The 27,181-nt window shown below is 46.3% G+C and overlaps 1 protein-coding gene across 2 annotated transcripts in view; it reads left to right on the top strand.

The window, feature by feature from the left end:
• Nucleotides 1-3,327: 3,327 nt before the first annotated feature.
• Nucleotides 3,328-27,181, top strand: part of LOC147618650 (putative mitochondrial adenine nucleotide transporter BTL3) — a 61,506-nt gene continuing 37,652 nt past the window's right edge. The window contains exons 1-3 of one of the 2 annotated variants that reach the window (XM_086773682.1): nucleotides 3,354-3,584; nucleotides 3,698-4,785; nucleotides 5,144-5,447. In XM_086773682.1, the coding sequence (XP_086629808.1) occupies nucleotides 3,977-4,785; nucleotides 5,144-5,447 (1,113 nt within the window). In that variant the 5' untranslated portion in view covers nucleotides 3,354-3,584; nucleotides 3,698-3,976. Of the gene's footprint in view, nucleotides 4,786-5,143; nucleotides 5,448-27,181 lie in introns of both variants that reach the window. The other variant, XM_086773683.1, reaches the window with a different exon arrangement.

Here is a 27,181-nt window from a genome sequence, read left to right as displayed (position 1 = left end):
GGTTGATCTAGGGTTTTCCTATAAGTGTTTCAAAATGAGCCCCATAAGTTTCTCATGTGTCATGCCCATATTTATACTCAAATGAAGTTGCTTCGACCTCTTTAATATGATGAAATGGTTAATTTTTATTTAATTCTTTGTTTATAAATGATTATTTATCATTTTTTTATTTTAATGTTATTAAGAATCTATGTGCTCTATTATGTTAGGTTATTAGTATAGTGAAATCAAATGGCTTTTAGTATTTTTACAAAAAATTTCATTTGAATTACTTGCTTTATCCTCAATTTTCTTTACATTTTCGACTACATGGCACTTTAACACAAATCCACTATTTCTTTTTTGTTAGCATCTCAAATGTGAGTACTTGGAAGCTTGTTTATCGTTTAACCTTCTAGAAGATAGTCCCCATTAGAAAAAATGAAATGATCATTAAAAAAGAATTACATGATGCTGGTCTATGTATGGAAAGAAGAGAAAGAGGAAATGCAAAAAATATCTCATGATATTACTAATTGTTGAGTCATTTTATAAATCCAAAATTAAGTACATTGACTATCTTAATTGTGCAAAAAACTTCATCCTTTGATCACAAAGTTGTTAGGTTTAATAAATTTTCCTTCCATCTCATCTTCTCTCTCTTATCTCAAGTAATTGAATGGCTAGCAAACATCGATATGATATTAAGTATATCACTATTTCAAAAGCATATCCAAATTTCAAAAGCATATCCAAATTTACATCTTGTGCTTTGAGGTTTGTTAGATTACTACCTTTTTACCTTTTAGAGATGCTGGAAAAGACATGTTTATGCATGCCATAATCACCTTTTTGCAATGGTTGGGAATGTACCATTTTCACCTAGCTTGAATCTTGTAAAGAGATAAGCAAAATGAAACTTTTATGCAAGGACTTTCTGGAACATAGAGTTTTCATTCATCCTAACAAATAGATTTAAAAAGACAATCAAGCTATACTTATTTAAAACACATATATGAGGTCATTGAAGGTTTGACATAAGACAGAAAAGACATACTTGATCTTTATTATGCTCCACAAGCCAAGGGAACCCACTATGCCTTTGGTGTGAACACATGCTCCTAACCTCCTAGGAGCTTCCGCCCTTTATCTTTTATAGTGTCTTATTACGTGGGTGTTCTTATTCCTAAAGCTTAAACCTTTGTGTATTAAACTTGATATGCAAAAGTAACACAAGTTGAAGCATTATTTGGATTCAAATAAGAAATGTCATGTTTCATTTCATCGCAAACAAGAGTAATTCCTATCTTTATATATATATATATAATATATATATATATATATATATATATATATATATAGTATATTTGTTCATTGTCCTAAGATTTTGGAAATTGTAAATAATAGCTCTTAATAGAGCGTAAAATGTTTAAGCTCAATGTCCATGCAATTGAAAAACATCTTTTAATGAAGGGCTTAACTTCAAGTGTGCAATTTACCGAACGATTACAAAATAATTCTCGACCACCATCACCATGGCTCCATCTGGCTAACCCATCAAGGATGGGTAATCTTGCCCTTCCAACTCCATCTCATGATTGTTTTTTGTACCTAGCCTAAGCCTTATATACAATTTTTAAGGCTAATAGTTCGTTTGTTCTACTTAGCTATCTTTTAGTAGAAAAGTATTAAGCAAAGAAGCTAAGTCCCTCGAATGTATAAGTTATAAGTTTATGTTTTATGAATGCATGAAAAGTTCCTAATTTTCCTCCCCATTCATATGTATGATTTAAGGACTATGGTCATTGGTGCAAGCATGCTCTTGGTGGTATAGGATAGTATAGGAGAGTAACACTAGTAGGTGAAGGCCTTGTGGTCTTGTGGTCTAGTAGATTTCAAGCAGCCCCTTGACGGACTGAACATCACACAAAGGTGGTATCACCCTAGTCACCAAGTGGATTCATGAGATCCTCTAGAGATAAATAAGGACCTCTATAGGGAGAGTCTATATGAGGCTACCTTGCACAGTGATTATACTACAAGTGGTACCTTATATTCATGATTTGAATAAGAGGCCACTTTTTATACTTAGATGGTTATCTTGTCTCTTTACTTTTCATACTTAGATGGTTCCCTTGTCTCTTAACATGGTTACTAGGGTAAAGGGGCGAGTAAGCTTGCGGGTACTGAATCCCAAACTCACCCCCAAATTAAGCCCATTTTTTGACCATTTAAAATGCAAAAATGAAATATTTAGGGAACCATGCTTCTTCAGGAGATTTGGTTGGCTGAATTCATCTAAATTGAGTGTTCTTCCACTAGCCCTATGCTGGTCTTGCATCGTGAGGACCACCCATTTCAATATAAAATTCTGTACGCGCATTTTGCAAATTCAAATACCCTCAATATTGGGCTAGAAAAACCCTTGAGATCAAGGCAAATCCACTAGATTTGAATTTCATAGATATTTAAAAATGGGAGACAATATGCACCCAAAATCTTTTTCTTGTTTTCAATAATTAATTAAGTCGCGAATCGAGTTAGTCATTGCCTAAGGTGCATTTGCTAAGGTCTTATGAGCTTTTCTTTTAAGACATAATTAGAAGGAGTCAATTTTGGTTGTTTCTTTTTTAGTGTACTTATACATGGCAAGCTGCTAGCGCTGCATGGAGGTAAATGATTCTGCTTGCTGAAGGCGACCTCAGTGCAAAACAACAGAGAGCTCCTCGCCCTTCCCCTTCGCCTCCAGCTTGTGGGCGAGCTCGCCCTTCTCCTTTGCCTCTAGCTCGGATTTTGGTTCTGGTGGAGAAGGCGATGCTGGTGCAAAATATCAAACACCTTTTCCATTGCCTCCAGCCCGTGGTGGGCGAGCTCGCCTTCACCATCTCTTCCAGCTCGTGGGCGAGCTCGCCTTCAACACACCTCAAGATCATTGCATAACTGATTGTTGAGATTGATGCGTTGGTAGAAACACTTGCTCTTTGGGCTCTTCTGCCTCTTCACGCTGATCCAACTGAGGGGAGGCATGCAGGCGATGGGAGGTGAGGGCAGCAAGTAACTTTGAGCGAGGGGTGTGAGCAGTCGAGCGTGAGGGAAGCGACGGGAGGCAGTTGGGATGGGATTGACGCCTTAGGTGAAACCTAGGCATTAATTAATTAATGGCACCACTCAAAAAAGTGGATATGCGCCTTAGGTGAAACCTAGGCATTAATTAATTAATGGCACCACTCAAAAAAGTGGATATGCACCACTCAAAAAAGTGAATATGGGAGACAAAAAGCCGGTTGTGGGAAAAGTGCAATTTTTTCTTTACCCTGTCACTCTTCAAAAAGCGGGTTTTGGGAAAAGTGTTGGTTTGTTGCAATTTTTGCGTCTCTACCTATGTAGGTTACTGCACATGGTTCTCCTTCTCAAAGGTGGCATTGATCCAGAGCAACGGGTGAATGGGTATTCTTTTGAAGATCAGTGTGTTGTATTGTTGTTGTCTGTTAGTGGGCGATAAAATTTGAGCTAGTTGGAGCTTTTGCCGCCGCTGGTCGCTAAAATTTGAGCTAATTGGAGCTTTTGCCGCTGTCGGGCGCCTTGCTTTGGAGAGCTTGGCCGATGTAGGTGATCCCTTTTCTGCTGTTAGGCTGAACAAAAATTAGGGCGATTTGAGTTTCTTTTTGGATTCCGAAGCAACAACCTCAAGTCACCTGACACACCAGCTGGTGCGCAGTTATTCCTTTGTCGGATGTGGAGTCGGGGTTTTCAGAGCGTAGAAATTTGCTTCAACAGGCTATATTTTTCTTCCATATAAGGTCTCATGGCCAGTTTACTCTCTCATCGATAGAGCGAGTTTTGATCACATGACAGCTCTCAATTGCGTTTGTGGGCGTCCATGCATTTTTCTCTATATGGAGTCCTTGATCTTCGTTTGCAGTGGGTTTCATCATGCTGCTTAGTTTATCTCTCAATATAGCCCTCGGTAGCTGTAATTGGCGTCATCTCTTGGACCATGCACTCCCGAGGGTCTTCCGCCTCCCTGAGCCAATCCAATGCTCATTGTCATCGTCATCGCCGTCGTCATCATGCACCAGGGCATGAGCAGACAGAATACCATGGCTTCTCCACATCTTCAAATGCCCAGTCTCCCGTGCACATCAGTTTCGCGCTTCTTCCACAACTAGGCACTCAGAGCCTCTTTGATGTTTCAACTGTTCCCTTATGCACCATGGAACTAACCTCAAATTCTATGTGGGTCCCATCTTTGTCACTTGATGACCACCCTCCCATGGTAAGCTATCGTGGGGATCCCCCTCATCTTCACTCTTCAGTTATGTTGCAAACTTCTGTTCCCAATCTGCAAAGGGGCTCTTCAACCATGTCAGCATCATGGAGGACGAATACTCGTACACACCCATTGCTGCATGGCTTCACTCAACTGGCAATATGGGCAAACTCTTTGCAAGCCATGTTTACGCAAGATGGGGACCAAAACAAGAATCGCATTTCGAGCAAAGGACTGCCACTTTTAGAGAGGCGAAAGCAACAGCTGCTATTTTGTTCTGTTGGGTTAGCAGGAAGAGAGATCGGAGGTGTGGAAAAGTTGAATTTATCTCAGTCTGAGGCAAGTTTAGTCTCAGATAACAGCAGCAATGAGAAAGGCAGCAACTCAATAGACATTCAATCTGTAAGCAGTGGAGAGGCATCCAGGAAGCTTAATGAATTGGATAGAGACAAAGGCAAGAAGGTTGCTGTAGGAAACCCAGCATTCAACACTGTGAAGCATCTTTCAGCTGGTGCCATATCTGCAATGGTGTCCAGGTGTGTATTTCTCAACAGCTGAGAAGATTTGTTACTATGAGGGCAGCACATACCTTATTGATGTGGAAACATGAAGCTTTTGATTTAAAAGGATGTTGCCCGCCCATGCCCCCCCCGCCCCCCCCAACCACCCGAGAGAGAGAGAGAGAGAGAGGTTTGCATGTATATGTGCATGTGTGTGTGTGTGTGTGATACACACATATATATTTAGTTATTATAAACATAATTATATCTATGTGTTTGTGTACGTGTAAACGCCTGCACACACACACAGAGAAAGTGTTGCATTCTTGCTGTCAATGCTTGGCTGCTTTAATCCTGCAAGCTCAAATTTCGGAATGACATTCAATTTCTGCAGGACAATTGTAGCTCCACTAGAGAGGCTGAAGCTGGAGTACATGGTCCGGGGTGCACAACAAAATGTGCTACAAATTATACGGCTCATTGTGGCTAGTGAAGGATTTGGAGGATTTTGGAAAGGAAATGTAGTAAACCTGCTTCGGACTGCTCCGTTCAAATCAGTGAATTTTTTCTGCTACGATGTCTACAGAAAGACGCTGTTGGAGATCACAGGAAGGGAGGAAGCCACGAACTTTGAAAGACTTGTTGCAGGAGCAGCTGCTGGCATCTCTGCAACTTTACTTTGTTTCCCCATGGACACAGTAAGCATCATTCCTTTGGGGGTGACCTTAGGAGGTTCCCTCCTCAGTTTCTAATTATAGTGGGATCTTGAATTCTTATGGAACGGGGTCTGTGCTGGAATAGATGTCTTCTGAGTTGGGATCCTGGGAAGCATTGTTTTGCAGGTTTACGGAAAAATGCTATGCCTTTCTTCATCTAGTGAAGAGGAGTCCTGAAGTGTCTTGGATTTATACTTTGCCCGATACACTGATGGACCTCATCTGGATCTGGGGTTAGATGATCGAAGTTAGAGGAGAAAGGGCCTATTAAGTGTGCCCCCTTCTGCTGGTCAGCCTGGTCAGCCTGCTACCTGCCTGGCCTGCCCTTACCCAACTTGCTCCCCAGCTTTGCTCAGCCTGTCTAGACTTGTCCGGATCTGTCCAGATGGGCTGTCTGGACTCTGGATGTCTAGTTGGGACATCTTGCCTGCTGATCAACTATCTGCATGTCCAATGCTGGACACTTGGCCTACTAAGCTGCGTGGACATTTGTACAAACAATACTATGTTAAGTGATTGTGCAGGACTTCGCACGATTGACTACCTGGACTTACCCCAGCCTACGCTAATGGCAATTGGTGTCTTGCCCTTGTGCTAGGGCTCACAAAATGCTCGGATCACATCACTAACCCAAGACTTGCACTTCTTGGTACAGACATATAACTGTGACCCCCATGACATCCCTCGCTGCTTAGCTTGTTGACGGGAGTTGCATTGCTTCCAAGTGAGGCCATTTTCTATTTTTTGTGTTGCTCCATATGGATTTCATTTTCATACACTAGCCTGGTCGTGGCCTTTGGCTTGCTTCTATTGTATATGGTGCTAGTTTCTTTTATGCCTGGACTACCTTGCCGGATGCTTTGCCTGAGAGATAGTGTAGCCAGAGGTAGAGGTGTACTGGGCTTTTCTTGGGACACCATCTTAGGGAGCTAGAATCCTTGTTGCAAGCATACCTTTGGTATGTAGGGTTGTAGGCTAGGGGGCAGCCCTTTGGGCCACCCCATAAGGCTCTGTGAGCATGATCTACATGAAGGGCAGCCCTTATGGGCTACCCTAGAGGCCATGGAGGCCCCCATGTGCAAGCAATCAGCCCATAGGAGGCTGGGCAGCAAGTCAGCAGGCCTAAGGGGCACACAACCCAAGTCGGCCAGCTTCACACTAGGTCGGCCAGTCGGCGGACCTTCAGCAACAGGCTGATGTCAAAATACACAGCGGAAATGATAACCAAACTTGGGTCCACAAGAGCAAGTAGAGTGCAGAAAATAGACAGCACAAGAAACACTGAGAGATAGGCGTGTAAACTCTTCTCTATACACAAGATCCCGTACAAAACTGAATGAGAAAATGGTGAGGAACATGGGGCCTATTTATATGCCCCATGGATGCAGTCGGCCAGCGCTTGAGGGCTCTCCACGACTGCATAAAGCAAGTCGGCTAGCAGAAAATATCTCCACGACTGTACAAAACAGGTCGGCCAGCATCAAAACCTCCACGACTGCATCATAGGCAGTCGGTCAGCCACCAGGAGCTCCTGCCAACATGTGGCATCCATCCGCACCATGGAAAAATGGGGAAAAAATACGGAGAGTGGGGAAAAATGAGAAAACACCTCATAAGGGCGGGCACACCCACAACAAAGGCCCTGGTGTATAAAAATAGACAGGAGATGACTTCTAACACCCCCTCTCAGCTCCTGGCTGTGAAACCAACCACAGGGAGCTGGGGTGCCGCCTGAGCAAATCCTGAGATAGCGACTTCGTGAAGAGGTCCACCGTACTGTCCTCCGTCGAACAGAACTCTAGCAAGATGTCATCAGCAACAATCTGTTCACGAACAAAGTGCCTCTGGATGACCATGGGTTCCTCCAGTGGAAGCCCAAACCTGCAATGCAACTTCTGCATCCTCACCACCTCACAAGCAGCATCACAAGCAGCCTGGTACTCTGCCTGTGTCCTCGACAAGGCAAAAGATGACTGCCTCTTACTGCTCCGTAAAACTGCTCCTGGGCCTGAAGTAGATCTCCTCGTGTCCGGATCTCTTCCCCAAAGCAAAAAGCAGCACTCCACCGCCAACATAAGGCAAGGAACATGAAGAAACCGGGTAACTGTGTAGGTTAGGAACAAAACGTAAGTATAGATGCTCCAAAAAAACAGCAAAGCACTGACTGAAATCAGAAATTCAGTGTCCTCCTCAGGTACCAAATTGCCACCAAAGCCACAATCCACACAAAAAACCCCTCTGCATGTGATATGTGTCCACACTGGAGAAGAAAATGCAGCCTACCAGAGGGCTGCAAACCTGAAAATTCAGGCTGACCAGCTTCCACACCTCATATGAGGAAAAAACGCTGAAGAGAAGGTACCTTCGGGTCCAACTGATGAAGCCCAGGTGAAGGTAGAGCTACCAGCAAGATTAGTCCAGAAAACGCAGCAAAACAGGGCTGGAAATCTGAAAACGCAGGGGTAAAAGGGGAAGATAGGGCAGATTCTGGAAATGCAGAAGTGAAACCAAGCCTCAGATCAACCAATCGGCAAACCGATTGCCGCAAACCACCTGTAGCTGAAGAGAAGGTACCTTCGGGTCCAACTGATGAAGCCCAGGTGAAGGTAGAGCTACCAGCAAGATCAGTCCAGAAAACGCAGCAAAACAGGGCTGGAAATCTGAAAACGCAGGGGTAAAAGGGGCAGTAGATAGGGCAGATTCTGGAAACGCAGAAGTGAAACCAAGCCTCACATAAACCAATCGGCAAACCGACTGCTGCAAACCACCTGTAGATGAAGAAACGTAGCACCAACAGTGTTGCTGCCCTGAAACAGAGCAGGCCAACAGCTGGACAGGGAGTCTCAGGGGTCAAAACCGATAATGGATGACCACAAGTTGTAGTGGAGAAGCACCTGGAAGAGGCAGACTGTCCGACAGCAAAACTGAGAAAAAAAAATGGTAGGAGGGAGCATCCAACAATGCTAGACACCGGCGCTCTGATACCATGATAGAATGCACAACAGAAGATGGAAAGTGGAAACACAGGAGAGAGAGTGAGAGAGAAAGAGAGAGACGGAGAGGAAACACAGGTGTATACCTGCTCTCAATATCACCAAACAAGAATACAAGTCCCGAGCAAGAGGGGAAAAAGACCTCGTATGTGAGGGATTGCTGCAAGCCAATATGTAGAGGCACTAAGGCATGCAAGAGGCACAAAGCAAGCAATGAAAAAACGACTAGGGATAAATGCCCATGACTCCATAAAATGGGAAAATAGGTTGGTAAATGATGTGAGGGGTGACCAGCCTCTCTAGCTAACAGGGTGAGCCCTAAAGGCTAAAATAGGACCACACTGGAAGCCAACAACAAGGGGATGATGTCTAACAAGTCCCAAGGAGGTGCATAGATCCATCCGAAGAATGCAACCAAGGTAGCATATGGAGTGGTCTGCAAGAGGCAAAGTTGGAGGAAAGCATTCTTTGGGGGTATGTACTCAGAACCAGTACATCATTAGTGGTGAGCTTGCTTGCACCCCTTTTATTTGGTTGTCTTTAATCTTGTGTTGGATTGTGTTTAGGAGATCTTGGTTGGACAGGCCCAGGAGGCCTCTTTCCAACTAGACTGCCGCGTTAACTCTGCAATGGAGCTAGCCAAGGCAGAGATCTGGGAAGGGATCTCCGTAACAACTAGGGGTGGGAAAGGGTGACGAGGTATCGCAGCCTTGTAGTCAAGCATTTGTTCCCCTTGGTGTGTGCGTAAATTCCTAGAACATGGCGTTCATATCACCACTAGCAACTTGGCTTCTTGATGCGGTAGTTTCTTCAATGGTCTGGTGTTCAGATTTTGCCATAGGGGGACTGGTCAAGTTTTTCCGTGATCGCAAATAAACCATCCCTATGTGGGTGGGAGCTGTTTCTAGTTGCTTTCGGAGGCTATAAACTAACCGTCCTAGTGCTATTGGCATCTGTAAACCAACCACACGAGGATTTTTTTTTTTTTCTTGGCTGAATTTCTTCACCAAAAGACAAAGCTTTGATACCACTTTAAAATGCAGAAGCTTACAGACATGATTATACTTTGATAATGAATATTCAGCACGTTGGTTCTTGACGATAGCACAATGTAGTGAAGATAAGAGTACGAGAGAGAGAGAGAGAGAGAGAGAGAGAGAGAGAGAGAGAGAGAGAGATTAAGCGTCTACTAAAGACCCAATGGGCCTATGAGACAAAAGTGATACAATAATGTCCATAGCATATCTCATCATGGAAAAACAAAAACAAAACATAGCCATCTCCTTGGGGTGATACAAAACTGTCCATGGAAACTCATCATGGAATAACAAGAACATGGAACATGAGAGGAGCTTCAGTCCCCTATAAATGGTATACCACTTTCCAAATATCAAGCATGGGATGGCCAAGAGGTCTCCCTCAGCTACGTCACGTGGAAAGGTAGCTCGATATGGCAATGGAGCATGTCTTGGATCTGGAGCTCATGAGGGGATCATGGCCGATGTCCGGGGGGCGGGGGCGTCGGGCACGCTGGAATGCGGAGGCCCGGTCCCAGGTAACTCCTCCGGGCGAGGTGGGTCTAGAGCAACCCGAGGTAGGTCCACAAGATCCACTGTATGGGTGTCCTCCACCTCTTGGGTTCGGAAGAAACTGGTGATGGCTGGCTGGCGAGGGAGGGGTCGGGGTGGTTGGGGCCGAAGCTCTCTCAAGAAAGTGTCCCTGTGTCTGCAGAGCTCAAGCAAGAAGAGGCCTAGGCAACATAGGTCCGGGAAGTCAATGATCTTGGAGAGTGGACCAAATCTCTCACGAAACAGACAGTGAAACCTCCCATGGATCTCATAGTATACTGGGCAACGGCATATGTAATTGCTCCTCTATCTCAACCTCTGTGTGGCATAATCGAAAGATTCTTTCCTCTCAGGGTCTCCGTATGAGCTCCCTGGCTATGAAGACGTGCGCAGCTCTACCCGTCTCCACTCTAAGGCAGTGGGATGAGACATGTATATAGCCAATCGCAATCCGCATGGCATGGGACATGTCAACACTCAGGTAGCCCGGCCGCTAGATGAATCCATCCTCAGTGAGCGTGAGGAAGTGATATCTGTAGAAGTGTATCTTGGTTGGGAGCTCCAAAGGTGTGATCCATGTGCAGTGGGTGTAGAGGCTGAGAAGATCTAGTTGGATAACCTGGTTGCTGGAGAAGAGGGGAGTTTAGACTGTACTGAAGGGGTGGTAGGCGGTCCATGAGGAGCCCATATACTGAGAACCAAGTGGAAACTAAGGCATACCATACTCCAGAATGGCCCTCGAGTGCTAGCTGTCTCGAGGACTCCAGGGCAAGCCTTAGGTACCTGCGGGATCCATGTAACTAATGCAATGGAGGTATGTGACTGTATGGAAGAGTGCATCCACTATCATTGGGGCTGCAGCAAACTCTGCGTGGATAATCTAGTGTGGGACTGATGGTTTGCTGGGGATCATCATGACCTGGGGCCTTTGAATGCGAGAACATCATGACCTGGGGCCTTTGAACTCACTGCCAATCATGGGGTCCAGGCAACTACAGGACGATCATGATTGGTCATTACTTGGCCAAATTATATGGCTCTATATTGGAGTCGGAGCTGAGCCGATGGGCAGAGAGGCATGGTCATCGAGCACATGGACAGGCTAGCTTCAGGAGAGGATTTACTACCTTGGATCACATACTGACACTTCGGGCACTTATTGAAGAGGGCAGGGCACAGAAGAGAAGGATATACTGCTGCTTTGTGGACTTTCGCAAAGCCTTCTTCGATACTGTACCACGTGCCAGGCTTATGCACAGATTGCATGACATTGAGGTACTCGAGGATATGCAGTGGGGGATATATGCTTTGTATGAGTCTGTGACAGGCAGAGTCCCAGCTCTAGGCAGATTATCTGATAGGGTGACCAGCACGATAGGGGTGAAGCAGGGATGCCCGCTATCGCCCACCCTCTTTGGACTGTACATTGATGCGGTCTCTGATTATGTAGACAGATTGGGAGGCCCAAGGGCATGCCTGGCAGGGGTGTTGATACCCATCTTGTTATATGCTGATGATATTGTTCTAATCTCAGACTCTTCGGAGGGATTACAGAGACACCTGGGTGCATTACAGGCTTTCTGTGCGGATAGAGATCTGACAGTGAACCTTGGGAAAACCAAGGTTATGGTGTTTAACACCACACAGGTATGGGTGTCGAGATCAGAGCCTCAGTTCACTTTCCGAGGGGAGCCGGTAGAGTACGCCAGGTCATATGTCTACTTGGGAGTTACTTTCAAAGGACCACGTTTCTCCCTGAAGGAGGCAGCAGCAGCTAGATTAGCTCGAGAGCATGCAGCCTTGGGGGCACTTGAGAGGCAGTGTGCACACATACAGTTTCAGGAGCCACGCACCAAATTGTGGCTATTTGATACGCTTGTCACACCAACCCTCCTGTATGGAGCTCCAATTTGGGGGCCCAGTATACATCACAGATCTCAGAGAGGGACAGATGAGGGATGAAGGCAAATGGAGAGACCACTGATTATGATGATTGCTCGCATGATTCGGAGCAAATCATCAGTACCACATGAGATTGTTCGGGCTGAGCTGGGTGCCCCACCAGTAGTAACCGAGGCCCTATTCTAGGTAGTTACCTTTTTACAGCGGCTACGGGAGCTCCCTCAGCAGAGGTACTCCGGATTGGCGTTGACCTCATCCATACAGTTGGCAGAGGATGGAGATACTCATTGTTGGTACGCTCAGATGAGATCATGGTTTGACCTACATGGTTTGCGGATAGAGGCACTACCACCCTTTCAGTACAGTCTGGATTGTCCATTTTTGGATCTCACCCGCTCAGAGCAAAACCGCGTGATCAGGATGGATATCATCAGAGTGGACATAGAGAGGACATGGACTAGCCCCCTTGAGCCCTTGGGCACGAAAATGGCTCATTACAAGAGCCATTTTCTACACCTCTCACCGGATGAGTTTATCACCCGCCCGGCGTACATGGATGTACACCTATCACATGGGATACGTTGTGCCATTGGACAGATCCCGACCTCATCACACCAGCTGCGGATTGAGACTGGGCGATATGTGCATCAGATCTTGGATGACCGCATTTGTGAGCTATGCTACTAGGAGGTAGAGACAGAGGAACACTACATTTGCCGATGTATAGTCTATTATGAGATCCGAGGGAGATATCACTGCCTCTTCCGAGAGGGTTTTGGGCCGTTACGTAGGGTCATGGAGTTTGAGGATCAGAGATGCCTGGGATTGTTTCTACTTGAGCTCAGGAGACACAGAGAGACCCTCTTGGTAGACAAGAGGCCGAGCCATGATGTATCTAGACAGAGGACCCTGACAGATTTCTTCGGCACCAGTACCAACAACCCAGCCCACACACCTCATGATATCCTCCATTGGGCCATCAGGGCACCGACCACGCTCCCAGGGAGTCACCACTGATAGAGCAGTTATCTTATGTCGTGCTCGTCGGCCACGCCCATCAGGATCCTGACCACGACATCCTCACTATCGCCAGATCAGAGCCATTATTGCTCGGCATCGAAGGCGCCTACCTCGCTTTTACGACCTCTCCATTCTAGACAGCCCCATGGCGGAGATACTTGATCTAAGGAGAGGGCAACACTTCAACTGATCAGCATACATGGATCTACCTGATATACATTTCTCAGTATTTTTCAGTATTTTGTACTCAGTATCATCTCCGAGTCTTACAGTTCAGTTCTTATAACTGTAGGACAATCAGTTTATTGTACTTTTTAGTCTCATTTAGTTGTTCTCTTTGATGAGACACCAACTTCAGATGTACTCTCAGTTTTGGTCTCATAGGCCACTATGGCCTCTTAGAGACGTTAATATATCATTTCATTTCATTTCATCTCTCTCTCTCTCTCTCTCTCTCTCTCTCTCTCTCTCATTCCTCAAGGCTCGAGAGTCGAGCCATCTTCAACCATGGCATCCTCCTCACGTGCCGGGGCTTCCTGTAGAAGGACAACGGGATGGACATGGTGGGAGGAGGTTAACTACACCCCATCCACTCATGGAGGCGGTTCTCGGCCATGGGCATGCAAGCTTTGCCCGTACCGGCGAACGGGTGGCGCCAACAAAGTGCGAGCCCACCTCTTGCATGAGAGTGGGCATGAGGTGAGGTTTTGCACGAATGTCACGCCCGAGAAGAGACGGGAACTTCTTGACAAGCTTAGCGTCTACGAGGTGGTCAAAGCGGCAAGAAGGACACCACGAGTGGCCGTGGATCCTGCGACGATGGGGAGAGGAACTCAAGCCTCTACAATGGAGTCATGTGGTGGATCGGGATCATGCACACCATCACCTTCACCATCAAGTCGGAATGTTACTCCATCCACGACGCCGGCACCCTCCATCTCCACGGCCTCTCAACCATTACGTGGCCCACGACGACAATCTACACTTGGGGAGAATTGGAACCCCAAGTTGAAGGAGGAGGTGGATATGGTGGTGGCCCGCTTCTTCTTCCACGACCACATTGCCTTTCAAGCGGCTAGGTAAGTGCAATCGATCATTGCCAATTCATCATTCATGTTTTCATCATCCTAGTCCCCTTCTCATTAGTAAATTACTTTCTTGAATAGGTCGGAATGCTTCAAGGTCATGGTTAAGAAGATTGGGGAGTATGGATGTCATGTGCATGAAAATGCCGTGGACATTCTCTGGAGCTAGTCCAGAAGGGGCAGCTAGAAAAAGATCAGAAGAAGACTAGAGCTAGGAGCAAGCTACAGTTTGGAGCCAATGTTGGACTTGGATCCTTGTCGGCTGCACCAGAGCAGAGCTGAATCAGAACCAAGGCGGCTACAAGCACATCACTTTTGTAGAAGATTTGTCCGGTCGGCTGGCCGACCACTCCATGAAGTCCAAGAAGCCTATAAATAGGCTGTTTGCTCATTGTTGTAAGCATTCATTCCCTCATGGAATGGGTCTTAGATTAGGCTTGTTTTGGTGATTTACACCTTTTCAAGAATTCAGCCTTTGGCTGTAGATTGTAGGTACCTTTTTGTACCATAAGAATCTCTCTACTCTCCCTTTTGTTTGCGTTATGCATCAGCATGTTCTAGGTAGTGTTTAGGGCTGAAACAAGACCCCCAGAGCTTCCGCGTGTTACATTGGTATCAGAGCATCAGGCTCAGCAAAGCTAAACTCTGATTCAGTCCCATATGATGGTGTATAGGTCCAAGGTACAGGAAAGTACACGGGTACGAAGCCCAAGGCAAGGAACACAAGATCGGGAAGAGCTCCTAGGAGGTTTGTTGGTGGTGTTCCACAAAGCCAGAGGGGATGGCAGTCCTGTGAGCTAGATAGGTTCTCGGGCAACGGTCCCAAGGGAGGATTATCCTCCAAGGGGTGATGTGAGAGTGCCAGACTCATTTCTCAGGAATGAAGACCAAGACAGTGTTCAGAGTTAGGGCAGGAACGGATTGGGGACTGGAAGGAACAGATGCATAGATCTTATTTAGAGTGAGAGTGGTTTTGGAGACCGGGCCGGGTTTTCAGTGAAAAGGGTTGCCAGAGATGGATGGATGACAGAGGGACTCCGGGAATAGAGTGGGATGATGACGGTCATCCAAGAATAGGTTGGAATCCCGTCATCAAGTTTACCAGAGGGGGATGTCATGTGCATGAAAATGCCATGGACATTCTCTGGAGCTAGTCCAGAAGGGGCAGCCAGAAAAAGATCAGAAGAAGACCAGAGTTAGGAGCAAGCTACAGTTTGGAGCCAGTGTTGGACTTGGAGAAGGACTTGGATCCCTGTCGGCTGTACCAGAGCAGAGCAGGAGCTGTCGGCTGAGACAAAAGGGGCTGTCGGTTGAATCAGAACCAAGGCGGCTACATGCGCATCACTTTTGTAGAAAATTTGTCCAATCGGCTGGCCGATTGCTGGTCGGCCAGCACTCCATGAAGTCCAAGAAGCCTATAAATAGGCAGTTTGCTCATTGTTGTAAGCATTCATTCCCTCGTGGAATGGGTCTTAGATTAGGACTGTTTTGGTGATTTATACCTTCTCAAGAAGGCAACCTTTGGCTGTAGATTGTAGGTACCTTTTTGTACCATAAGAATATACTGAATTTCCAGCATATCTCTCTCTCTCTACTCTCTCTTCTGTTTGCGTTATGCATCAACATGTTCTAGGTGGTGTTTAGGGCTGAAAGAAGACCCCCAGAGCTTCCGCGTGTTACAATGGCTCAACCTATACGCCCCCCTCATCCGAGAGCTTGCGCACTACATTGCTCGAGAAGGAGAAGCGCATTGTAGAGTAAGCGGCCGACAACACAAAGCAGCAATGGGAGAGAACGGAGTCTCCCTCATTGTGGATGGATGGAGTGACACCCGCACGAGGAGTATTCACGGCGTGGTTGCATATTCCCGCGGAGAGATGTACTTCATCTCATCTCATAATGCATCCGGCACCGGGAAGAGCGCGGATGTGCTTGCGGCGGAGTGGGCTACCACCATGGAGATCGTTGGCCCCGAGCATGTAAAATAAGCACATTTCAACGAAATCCGGCATTTCTAGCGACTTTGGCCAAAATTGTTGAAGATGGTAAGGTGTCTGGCATTGAAGTTGTGGATGTCTCTGGGAGCGGTTTAACCATAGTCACAAGAAACGGCCGTTTCAGCCCCTAGAAACGCGTTTCTCCGTTTCAGGACCCCATCCGTTTCCATGGCCGTTTTTTGTTTCCAAAGCAATCTTGTCACAGGAAACGGCCGTTTCCACCCCTAAAAACTTGTTTCCCCATTTCCATTCCTCAAACGTTTCCGTTCCCGTTTCTCGTTTTTGGTGACTATGGGTTTAACACTGATGATTGAAATCTACTTGATCACTTGAGTTATGATGAATGATTTATGTTGAATACTAGGCGTATGCTTTTATATGCATACCTGCTACTGGTCGGCCAGTTCATGCTATCGAACACGTCCTTATTGGACAAAAAAAAACTATATAAAACATTTAATGCTAGCGCAACGTAATGCTGTTGCCCAATCTTTGCTGGCCGACTGCCCAATGACCACGACCTGCTGCTGTCGTAAGCCCATTATGCTGGCCGACAGGAGCATAAACTGCATTGGGATACACAGTGAAACACTAGCATCATCATCAATGCAACTTTGTACAGAAATAAGTACCTTTTCTAAGAATGTTTGTCGTATGTCGTGACCCCATTGTGAGCCCTCAATCCAGGGAGGGTTAGGCATGAGCTACGTAGCTCAGTCTCCAAGCCATAGATGTCAATTTGGAGTCATTCCTCTTAACCCACTTGGAGAATTCATCAAATAAGTACATGTAGCAGTCAACCATAGCTTATGTTTTTGCATCACAAGCATTAACATATGTAGAGGCTAGAAAGGCATGCCTATGGGCCAGCCAAAGGCGGCCATGACTATCGGCCTCAGTGGGCAGCCTGGTTGGGACTGTTTACAGTCCTAAACCACCATGACAGCAAGAGGGAGCTCTTCATCCAGCCATACTGCTTCATGGGTTCTTCGGTCCTCAAACTTGGTATAAAACTGTGTGATTCTTTGATCGGAACCATGCTTCCATCTTTGGAGGAGAATTTGTTTTGGCTCTTGATTTTTGCCTCGTTGATCATATATATGGTGGTTGTTCTTCTGATACATCTTGCAATGCTGGACCTACACATTGCTTCAACCAAGAAACATGAAAGACATTGTGCATAGTCCAACTTTCCAGCAACTTTAACTTCAAAGAGACATCACTTAACTTCTGAATGATTGGAAAAGGGTCAAAACTATGGAATGAAAGCTTTGTCCACTTGCTTTAGCTGTTGCTTCATGATCTGGAGATATACCCAATCCCCTTCCTTAAAGGTGACATCTCTCCTAGATTTGTTGGCTTGCCGGCTATAAGCTTCCAGAACTTTGGCAAGGCGCTCCTTAACCGACTCAAATGATTTTCGAAAATGTTTCGGTCGTCTTTTGGTCTCTAGGGATGGTGGTACCTGTCTCGTCAAAAGAGATGAGAACAAGCGACCAAATGTTGCCTCATACGGTGTTCGGCCAATACTTGATGAGTGAGTATCATTTAGGATTGCCTGTACCAATGGAAGATATTGTTCCCATTTCAACTGCTGGTCATGGCAGTATGATTTGAGAACGTCAAAGGCCAATTGATTATATATCTTTGTTTGGCCATCTGTCTGTGGATGGAATGCAGTGGACAGTTGCAACTTAGTCCCAAAGTCGGATGTGAACTTAGGATCTCTATCTGATGTGATTGTCTGTGGCAAGCCACTAATGGGGACAAGTGAGCTTTATCCTTGGCTGTGGCTGTTTGCTTACATGAAATGAGCATGTAGAACTTACTGAATCTGTCCACAATAGTCATGCACTGTGTGTTTCTAGATCCAGATGATGCGGGAAGAGGGCCTACGAAGTCCATACAGATGTCGTGAAAAGGTTCCTTTGGAATATACAAAGGTTGAAGTAACCGTGTCTGTTTCGTATGCACTTTTTGACATATTTGGCATTCTTGGACGTGTTGGTAGACATCCCATCACATTTTAGGCCAATAAAATGACCTCTCTAACTTCTCTAGGGTACTGTTGATACCTCTATGACCTCTGACAAGAGAATCATGGGCATCATGGAGAAGGACTTGGTGCTTTTCTTTGAGTACACATAGGCTGTTCTTGAGAAACAACGAGCCATAATGTATACCATAGTGGCGTGGTTCTGAACTGAGGGCCAACTGATACTGAGTCCGAATTCTTCCGAATCTAGATATTGTGCCTTCATGCTTTTCAAGTCTTTTCCTTGAATTTCCAGCATAGTGGACTCCTGCAATGTTTGAATTGTTTACGACTGAGAGCATTGGCAACTGGGTTATTCTTACAAGGGACATATTCAATCATACTGTTGGAACAATTGACTCCATTTGGATTGCCTGTCACTCCATTGGGCACTAGGCATGGTTTGAAACCATTTAAGTGCTTGGTGATCTATTTATTTGTGAAATCTCTCCTGTAAAGGAAATGTTTTCAATGTTTAAGCGCTGTTATCACCCCCAAAAGCACTTCGTCATAGGCCGAATAATTCTTTCGGTGGTATTCAACTTGCGGCTATAATAAGCCATTGGCCTACCATCTTGTTGTAGAATAGCCCCAATGGCTAAGTTGTTGGCATCGGTAATCACCTGGAAAGGATCATCCCATGATGCCAACTTTAAGACTGGTGACTCGGAGGCAACTTTCTTCAATGCCTGGAATGCCTCTAAAGCCTTGCCCATAACGGACACTTTCTGGCTAGGAGTCTTCATGCCCTTGAGCAAGTCGGTGAGAGGTGCTGCAAAATCAGAAAACTTTTCCATATGCGTACTGTAGGCCTGACAAAGACCCACAAATGAGTGGATTTCTTGGGCTATCTTGGGAATATCCCAAGTGAGTACGGTGTGTACCTTTTCAAGGTCGAGGCTAATACCTGATGAGCTAGTGATGTACCCAGGTAATGTATTTCCAGTACTCCAAACTCACTCTTCTTGGCATTGATAAACAACTCATTGTCTTGCAAGAGTTGCAAAACTTTTGCCACATCTCGTTCACGCTGCTCCACAACAAAAAATACACCCAACTCATTGTGGAGTTCATTAACCTAATAAGCTTATATTGTTTTTGACAAGGCGTAATATAAACCTTGTTGTTACATAGCTCACGAGCAGCTACCTGAGAAGATAAGGATATCATCTAGAAAGATGAACATGCATTCGCCAGTGAGATCCCGAAAAACGCGAGACATCATCTTGGTGAACGTGGTTGGTGCATTGGTGAGTCCAAAAGGCATCACCACAAACTCATAGTGGTCGTGCTTGATTTTGAAGGCGTTTTTTGGAATGTCGGCCTCAAAGATTTGAACCTGATGGTAGCCACTCTTAAGATCTAGCTTAGAGAAAATTTTGGCACCATTGAGTCGCTCTAGGATGTACTCTATTGTGGGCATGGGGAGTCTATTCTTAATTGTTAGCTTATTTAGCGCCTGTAATCCACACATAACCATGTGGTCTTATCCTTCTTTTGGACAAATAGAATGGGAGCAAAAAATGGGGAGGAGGGAGGCCGGATAAATCTAGCCCAGAGTAGTTGGAATAACTACTGCTTTAGCTCGCTCTCCAATGGCTTAGAAAGGCGGTAGGGGAACTTGCTGGGAGGCTCTGCTATCCGATGGTCCACAGTTCTACTGGGTGGTAGATTGGATGGGAGGTCGTCTCGCAACATAATGTTGTTGTATTGAGACAGGAGACCAGCTATCCTTTGCTCCAATGCGGGTGCTGTCTGACCTGCATTAGACTAAGAGCGGACATAAATCAATACACACTTTGCTCTTTTTCTTATGGCTCATTGGGCCTGAATGAGTGGTATTCCAAGAATGGCTCGTTTTCATGATAGGCTGAGGAAAATCTTCAACAATAGTGAAAGTGTCCTGCCTCCAATCAGGAATGGGTGCATATTGTCTGAACCACTGGATCCCTAGGATCATGTCACATCCTAAAAGAGGGGAGACAATGAAATCCCGTTGGAATGTTACCTTCTGAACCTAAAACTCAAACTGCTGAGCTTTCTGAAAGATATGTGTACGTAGAGCAAGTGTAAACCCCCATCCACATCTAAATGACAAGGAAACAAGGTACAACTCATTCGGTTTGCTAATTGCGGAGAGATGGCATCCTTAGAACTATGCATGTCGAAGAGGACAATTAATTGCTATCCCCTCGTAGTGCCATAGGCATGGATGAGAGTCTTCTTCTGTCCCTCAGCCTCACCCTCCTGCTTATCATCAAATACCAGTGGTGGCACCGAATTCAAAGCGGGCAATAGCTGAATGGCATTATTAGAGGCTGATGGTGGAGGTGTGGATGTGGATGCTACGGTTGCTACTATGGAAGTGGGTGCCTTGGCATACTTTTCAGCTTGCCACTTAGTGCAATCCTTCTGCCCATGTCCCATAGTGTGGCAGAAGAAACAACGGTTCTTTGCTTTGTACCGTGTTTGTTCATCCGGCTGGAGGTAACCTCTAGTGATGCCCTCCTTAGCTTTTTCCTCGGGAGTCTTCGTAGGCGTAGCCCAAGCAAATTGAAATTGGCCTGTTAAGATGTATGTGTGAAGCTGAGACCAATGCTGCCACCAAGTAATAGCTTCCCCAGTGAGTTGAGGTGCTGCCACATGGACTTTGTCTTGTGGATCTGTGATTTTTGCTAAAGGAAAATGTGCGCCAAATTGATGAATAAATTGAATAACAGCAGCATGATTGCACTTACTATCATACTTACTAAAATTTGGTGAAGTTCGGATGACGGTGGTGGTTGGGGTGGTGGAGGATGAAGGATTTGGAGCCATCTTGGTGAGGGATGCCAGAATCTGTGCCATCGTCTGCTGATGCTCGATTTGCATAGCCTTCCAATTGCGTCTTTGCTAGAACTCTTGGTCGGCTTCTTCTCGACGACGTTGGCTTCCTCATACTTGCGTGTGGCTTCCTTATCCCTTTGTTTCTACGCACGTCTCTATTCTTATTTATTTTTTTCTTCTTCAGCTTTTCTTTTGCTTCTTCACGTCTTTCGTTGTCTTTTCTTCTTTATTCGTCCAAACCGAATAACATTTTTGCTAGATTTGAGAGGCCTTATTTGGGCTTCTCTTTTTCTACTGCAAGTTGCATCTTCAATGAATTTATTTTCTATCATTGTTCTCAGGAGCTCCTCTGCATGGCGGAAGCGTACTTTCTTTGGGTGTGTCGCTTTGGAGGCTTTGTGCCTCCATAACTTTGCGTTGGCTTTCTTCTTGATTAGATGTCTCTCTCGACATGGTGGAGGCCTGGGCGGTTTTTCCGGACTGCAGTATTACCATCCATTGGATGCTCTCACTTCTTTACGTAGTTGAGTTGGGTCAACAACCTGATGCTCTGATACCAATGTTACATGCACTGAGGTTGATCGTAGTAACGCACAACAAGCCTTCTTTAAACCTTTACTTTGGTGAGACCTTTAACATCCATTCACTGAGTAGAAAGAAAGAAGAAAGAAAGTTGTATTAACGTCTTCAAAAGGCCAAAATGACCTATGAGACCAAAAGGTTACATCATATCCATGAGGTACATAATCCTGGGTACAAAATAGTAATAAAGAAAGATAACAAAAATCTAGAACTTTAAAATCTGATCTAGGTACATGAGCAGAGAGCTCTCATATCGCCCTAATACATCCCTCATGGGCCGCTGTGACATGGTGCTCAAGGTGGTAAAACTGAGCTGGTGCGAGGTCCTGCGATGATGGGAGATGATGGCCCGGATCTTCCTGTGGTGGCGTGGCCGTGGGCGAGGGCCATGGGGTCTGGGGCATTGAGCTCTGCATAACTCAGCGGCTCTGTCGAGTGTCACACCTCTCGGACGAGCTCCTACGCTAGCTAGTGGTCTGGGTATGATGGGTGGATTGGCCCTCAGAGTGCTGGTATGGAAGAAGTTAGTGAGAGCTCTCTGTGCTAGTCCTTGAGCAAGTACAGCTGATCTGGATCTCACTAAAGATTCCCTATGTCTACGGAGCTCTAGAAGAAAAAGTCCCAGGCATCTCTGATCCGGGAAGTCCATGATCTTGGAAAGTGGTCCGAACCCAGCTCGGAAGAGGCAGTGGAACCTCCCCCGAATCTCATAGTACACGGGGCATCGGCATATGTAATGGTCCTCTGTCTCGGGCTCTGCGTGACAGAGCTGGCATATCCTGTCCTCTGGTGCGGCCGCCCTAGGCCCATATCTGGCAGTCTCCACTCTCAGCTGGTGGGACGAGGTGTGGATCTGGCCGATCGCACATCTCACCCCAAATGATAGGTGTATGTCCATGTAGCGTGGATGGATGATGAACCCATCCTCTGTCAGGCATAGGAGGTGATCTCTGTAGAAGGCCATCTTTGTCCCCAGTGGACGACTAGGTGAACTCCATGTCCTCTGAGTATCCAGTTTGACAATGTCCTTCCTGATAACCTTGTTCCGCTCTGTGCGGCTGAGAGAGAGAGAGAATATAGAAGAGAAAGTAGATGACACAATATTGGGTCCCAAATACCCATTCAAGGGCCTTCCCTTTGCAATTAGGAGTATTTGCTTATATTACTTCTTTGGAGAATTGTTGTACAATGCTTTAGAACAAGATCTAAGTCTGCCCAACGCAAGGATGAGGAAGACCGTACATCAGCAGCTGAGAATCCACCAATCCAAGGGCACTGTAGAAGACTCTTCTGGGCCACTTATGCAAGTTTAGGATAGCTGTTGGATTGCACATATGTTGGCTGAATGCTGAAGAGAACCTTCAATGATTGCTTCGAGAGGTGGGATGCTGAATGCTGTCCTGATTCTTATATATGCATACCTGCCACTGGTCAGCCAGTTCATGCTGTCGGCCAGGTCCTTATTGGAAAAAAATGCTATATAAAGCATTTAATGCTAGCACAACCTAATGCTGCTGCCTAATCTGTGCTAGTTGACTGCCCAATGACCACGACCTGCTGCTGTAAGCCCATTATGCTGGCCGACAGGAGCATAAAAGCTCCCTGTTTCTGTTGGCTGCCTCTTATGGTGGCTCAGGGCTGTAAACAGCCACAACAAGGCTGCCAACTGAGGCCACTAGCCATGGGCTGGCCTCTGGCTGGCCCATAGGCATGCCTCTCTAGCCTCTACATATGTTAATGCTTGTGGTGCAAAAACCTAAGCTATGGCTGACAACTACATGCACTTATCTGATGAATTCTCCAAGTGGTCTCCAAGTGGGTTAAGAGGACTGACTCCATACTCACCTCTATGGCTTAGAGACTGACCTACATAGCTCATGCCTAACTGTCCCTGGACTGAGGGTTCACAATGGGGTCACGGCGTAGGACATATATTCCTAAAAAAGGTGCTTGTTTCTGTACAAATGTTGCAGAGATGATGATGCCAGTGTCACTGTTGTGTACCCTAGTGCAGGGTGCACGTGACAAGAATCCTTGTTGCAAGCATACCTTTGGTATGTAGGGCTGTAGGCTAGGGGGCAGCCCTCTGGACTGCCCCATAAGGCTCTGTGCACATGGTCTAGATGAAGGGAAGCCCTTATGGGCCACCCTAGGGGCCATGGGGGCCCCATGCCCAAGCAACCAGCCCATAGAAGGGCTGGGCAGCAAGTCGGCAGTTTGTGGACCACAAGTGTGCAAGGCGCCTATTAATGGGTGTTTATCTAGGTCGTGGACATTCAGAAAAAGCTCGACAGGTATTTTTTTTTTTTCAGAAAGGAAACTTCTATTAAGTATGATTTTTTTTTTTTACAAAATGGAGATTTCACACCAAGAAAGGTGGAGATCTCAACTAATCAGGAGCCCTGTGCTGCCAATAGGGTCCCGAATGAGAGGACGTGAAAAAGATACCAATGTCCCACTCTCTCATAAACTGGCCGCGCTTCCTCTTCGCAGCCCTCGAAGATCCCTGGATTCTGGCCCAAGTAGCCATGATGGTGTGAATAATATCACTCCAAATCCTGCAAAGACACTGAGAAACAAAAACGGGAGTACCCTCAATAGCCTCGGTGCATCTAGCCTTCCACATATTCCAGGCTGAGATGCTAGCAATAATCTCCCAAGAACTGTCTAACCTCTGTGCCGGAGGGACAAAGTGTGAAAGTGGCAAATCCTGAAGACAACACTGCCGAGCAACTCCTTGCGTAACCATAATGGCCAAGCTCCTGTCAGTCCCCTCGAATCTCAGCTGTGGCCCAGACTGTCAACCAAATGATAGAACCAAAAGAAATGATTGCATCCCTCTTAATCCTACCACAGAGGTGAGCAATCGCAGACCAAACCCTCTGTGCTTCCTTGCATTCCCATAAACAATGGTAAACTGACTCCGGGGTGTCCAACGGAGTCTTCCCACTTGACGGGATCGGTTTCAGTTACTGGAGCTTGCCCAACATGCCCTAGATGTGCAGGAGTTTACACGCTTAATAGCACAACTTTAAAACCACAAATTTGAAATGGACAACTTAATACAACTTGAAATTGAAATGAAATGAAATGGAAAGATGGACACTAGCATTGGGGCCGGAACGGGCCGACCCCCCCCTCAATATATGATATATTTATTGGGAGTATTTAACAAATACAATGCTCCATGGGTTCCAAGAACTAGATGATGTCCATGTACATATGAAAACAGTACCAAACAAATAGATTCGAAGTTGACGTTTGAAGTAGACGCTCGAAGCAGAATGACCACTAGCGTGGTCCAGTCTCTACGGTCCTGTGCTTTCACTGGAGTCCGCGGAGAGCGCCTCACTGGTGTTCCGAGACCACGCACAAACAGGCGCTCTCGTACTAACGCCTAGCTCTCCCGATCTCAGCACCTTTGGACCGAGGTTCGCCAATAGAGCTTGGACTACCCGGCACCGAACGGGTGTTGGCCGTATAGGGAGTCGGGAATCCCTTATCAGATTTAAACACAAAATACTTTACTTAAATCTGAAATTCACTTACTTGTGGTTGGCAGAGGAAGTCCAATACCCGAGGTATTCGTGTAGAAGATGTAGCCACCCAGGAGAGGTGAATTCCTCTTGTAGTCGCCCGTGGAGAAGATGTGCAACCTCTTTCAAAGTAGGAAATAGAGAGGCAGCCTTGGGAGAGATAACACCTTGTTGAAGAAGCAGCCACCTTGTTGGGGTGGCACAGCCCCTCGTAGAGAACTTAGTGCAGCCACCAAGATAAGTACGATCGCAAAGACCACAGCCGCCTGCTGTGAGAGGAGGAGTACCCTCTTGCAAAGGAGGAGATGACTGGCTGTAGCGTGGAGGAAATAAGGCGTGGGAGAGCTCAAGCACAGTCGCCTGAGGGCAGTGTTCTGCTGACTGGTAAACAGGCTTACAGCCACAGCTGCCTGTAAGGGCATGCGTAGCCTGGAGAGGTGCAGCTGTTGGCTAGGGGTCGCCTGCAGTCTCTGGAGGTACAGCCGCCTGTAGAAGAGCATGCGCAGCCAGCAGAAGCATAAACAGCCGCCAGTAGAAAAGCATGCGGAGCCAGCAGTAGCATAAACAGTCGCCAGTAGAAAAGCATGCGCAACAAGTTTCAGCCGCCTGGGAGCAGAAGCGTAAGACGCCGGTTCTTGATCTTCACGAAGATGGTGGAAGCGGGTGATGGAGGCGCACGTAAATAATCCTCCTTTAAGGTGGTCGTAAAGCTTTTCTTATTAAGGATGGAGAGGGAGTAAACAATAAGTGCTGGTTGGCTCCCCACGCTTGCATGTGGGTAGCCAGCTCTAAGGGGGTGTGGGTAGGTGACCATGCACCCACCCCCACACACTCACTTAAGTGGGGCTCCCCACCTTGGCCTCTAAGTGGGTGCCCACTTTTAAGTGTGTGTAAACATTTAACCTTATAAAACAAAAGGTTAGAAATGAAGTATTAAAACAACATGTGCGATATACTTACCACCTGTTCACATGCACCAAAACTCGTCAGAAGACAGAGCAGACTTCACGACTCACTGGCAGGCGTTCCCGCTCAGTAAGTAACACGTCAAGCAGGCAAACACAAAAATACATGTCATGCGAAAACAGTTTCAAACATGCAAATCATGTGTGCATGTGCAAAAAGTAACATGGACATATCTCCCGTTCATGGAACAAGTACAAAATATCTGTCGGCACAAAACTGGCACGACGTAAAACATAAAAACCTGGTCTTCCTATGGAGTGACAGTTCCATAGGTAAGACACAGTTCCAGGCACGAGTCTCCCTATGGTGTGACAGTCCCATAGGCAAAACATGACATGAATACTGGCTCTTCCATGGCGTGACAATCCCATGGGTGGAACACAGTCCAGGTCATACACGGGTGGCACCAGTCTGGCTCCCGCCCATACGACACCATCCTGCTAACACACGGGTGGCACCAGTCTGGCTCCCGTCCATGTCCGCAAAATACTGGTCTCTTCACATGAGACAACGGCCTGGCCTCAAGTGAACGAGACGCAAAAACTGGAGATGGACCAAATGGTCGGCCAATTGGTGACATCCCCCCGGGCTTCTAAAGAGTTGTCCTCAACTGAAAAGCCTCAAGATATGCCTGCAACAACTGCAGGTAATCAATAAAATAATCCTCATTTACCCACTTGGCATCAATAGGCAAATAATTCTTAAACTTCACAAGGTATCTCCTGGAAAGCTTTCTGGCAGGTAGCTTTCGCTCCTTGTGAAAAACAATCTGTTCTGGCTGGAGGATCTCCTCAAGCTCTTCAATCTGTGGCGGATCTTCTGTGTGACAGGCTCATCAGGATCTGGCCCCACATATTTCCGAAATAGACTCACATGAAAAGCATTGTGAATCTTCCAGTGACTAGGTAAAGCAAGCCTGTATGACACTTCTTTGATCTTGTGAATCACCTTGAAGGGTCCATAATAGCGAGGAGAAAGCTTAGGATATGATCCTTCTCGTCCTGGCCTCTTCCGAAGCCTAGCCTTCTCAAATTTCAGCAAAACCCAATCACCTTCTTTGACTTCCATGTCAGCAGCCATTTTATGCTTATCCTGAGATCTTGCAATGGCTGTCCGGACCTGACCAAAGGCAACATCCAAGTCACGAACATATTCATCAGCTGCAAAAATCTCATCCTTGGTACGAAGGATGGGTGGCAATACCAC

This window comes from Cibotium barometz, chromosome 34, assembly GCF_041138505.1.
Source record: "Cibotium barometz isolate CiBa-2024 chromosome 34, ASM4113850v1, whole genome shotgun sequence".
Lineage (NCBI taxonomy): Eukaryota > Viridiplantae > Streptophyta > Polypodiopsida > Cyatheales > Cibotiaceae > Cibotium > Cibotium barometz.
Note: the sequence above shows the minus strand (reverse complement) of the source record. Positions and strands in the feature narration are given on the sequence as shown.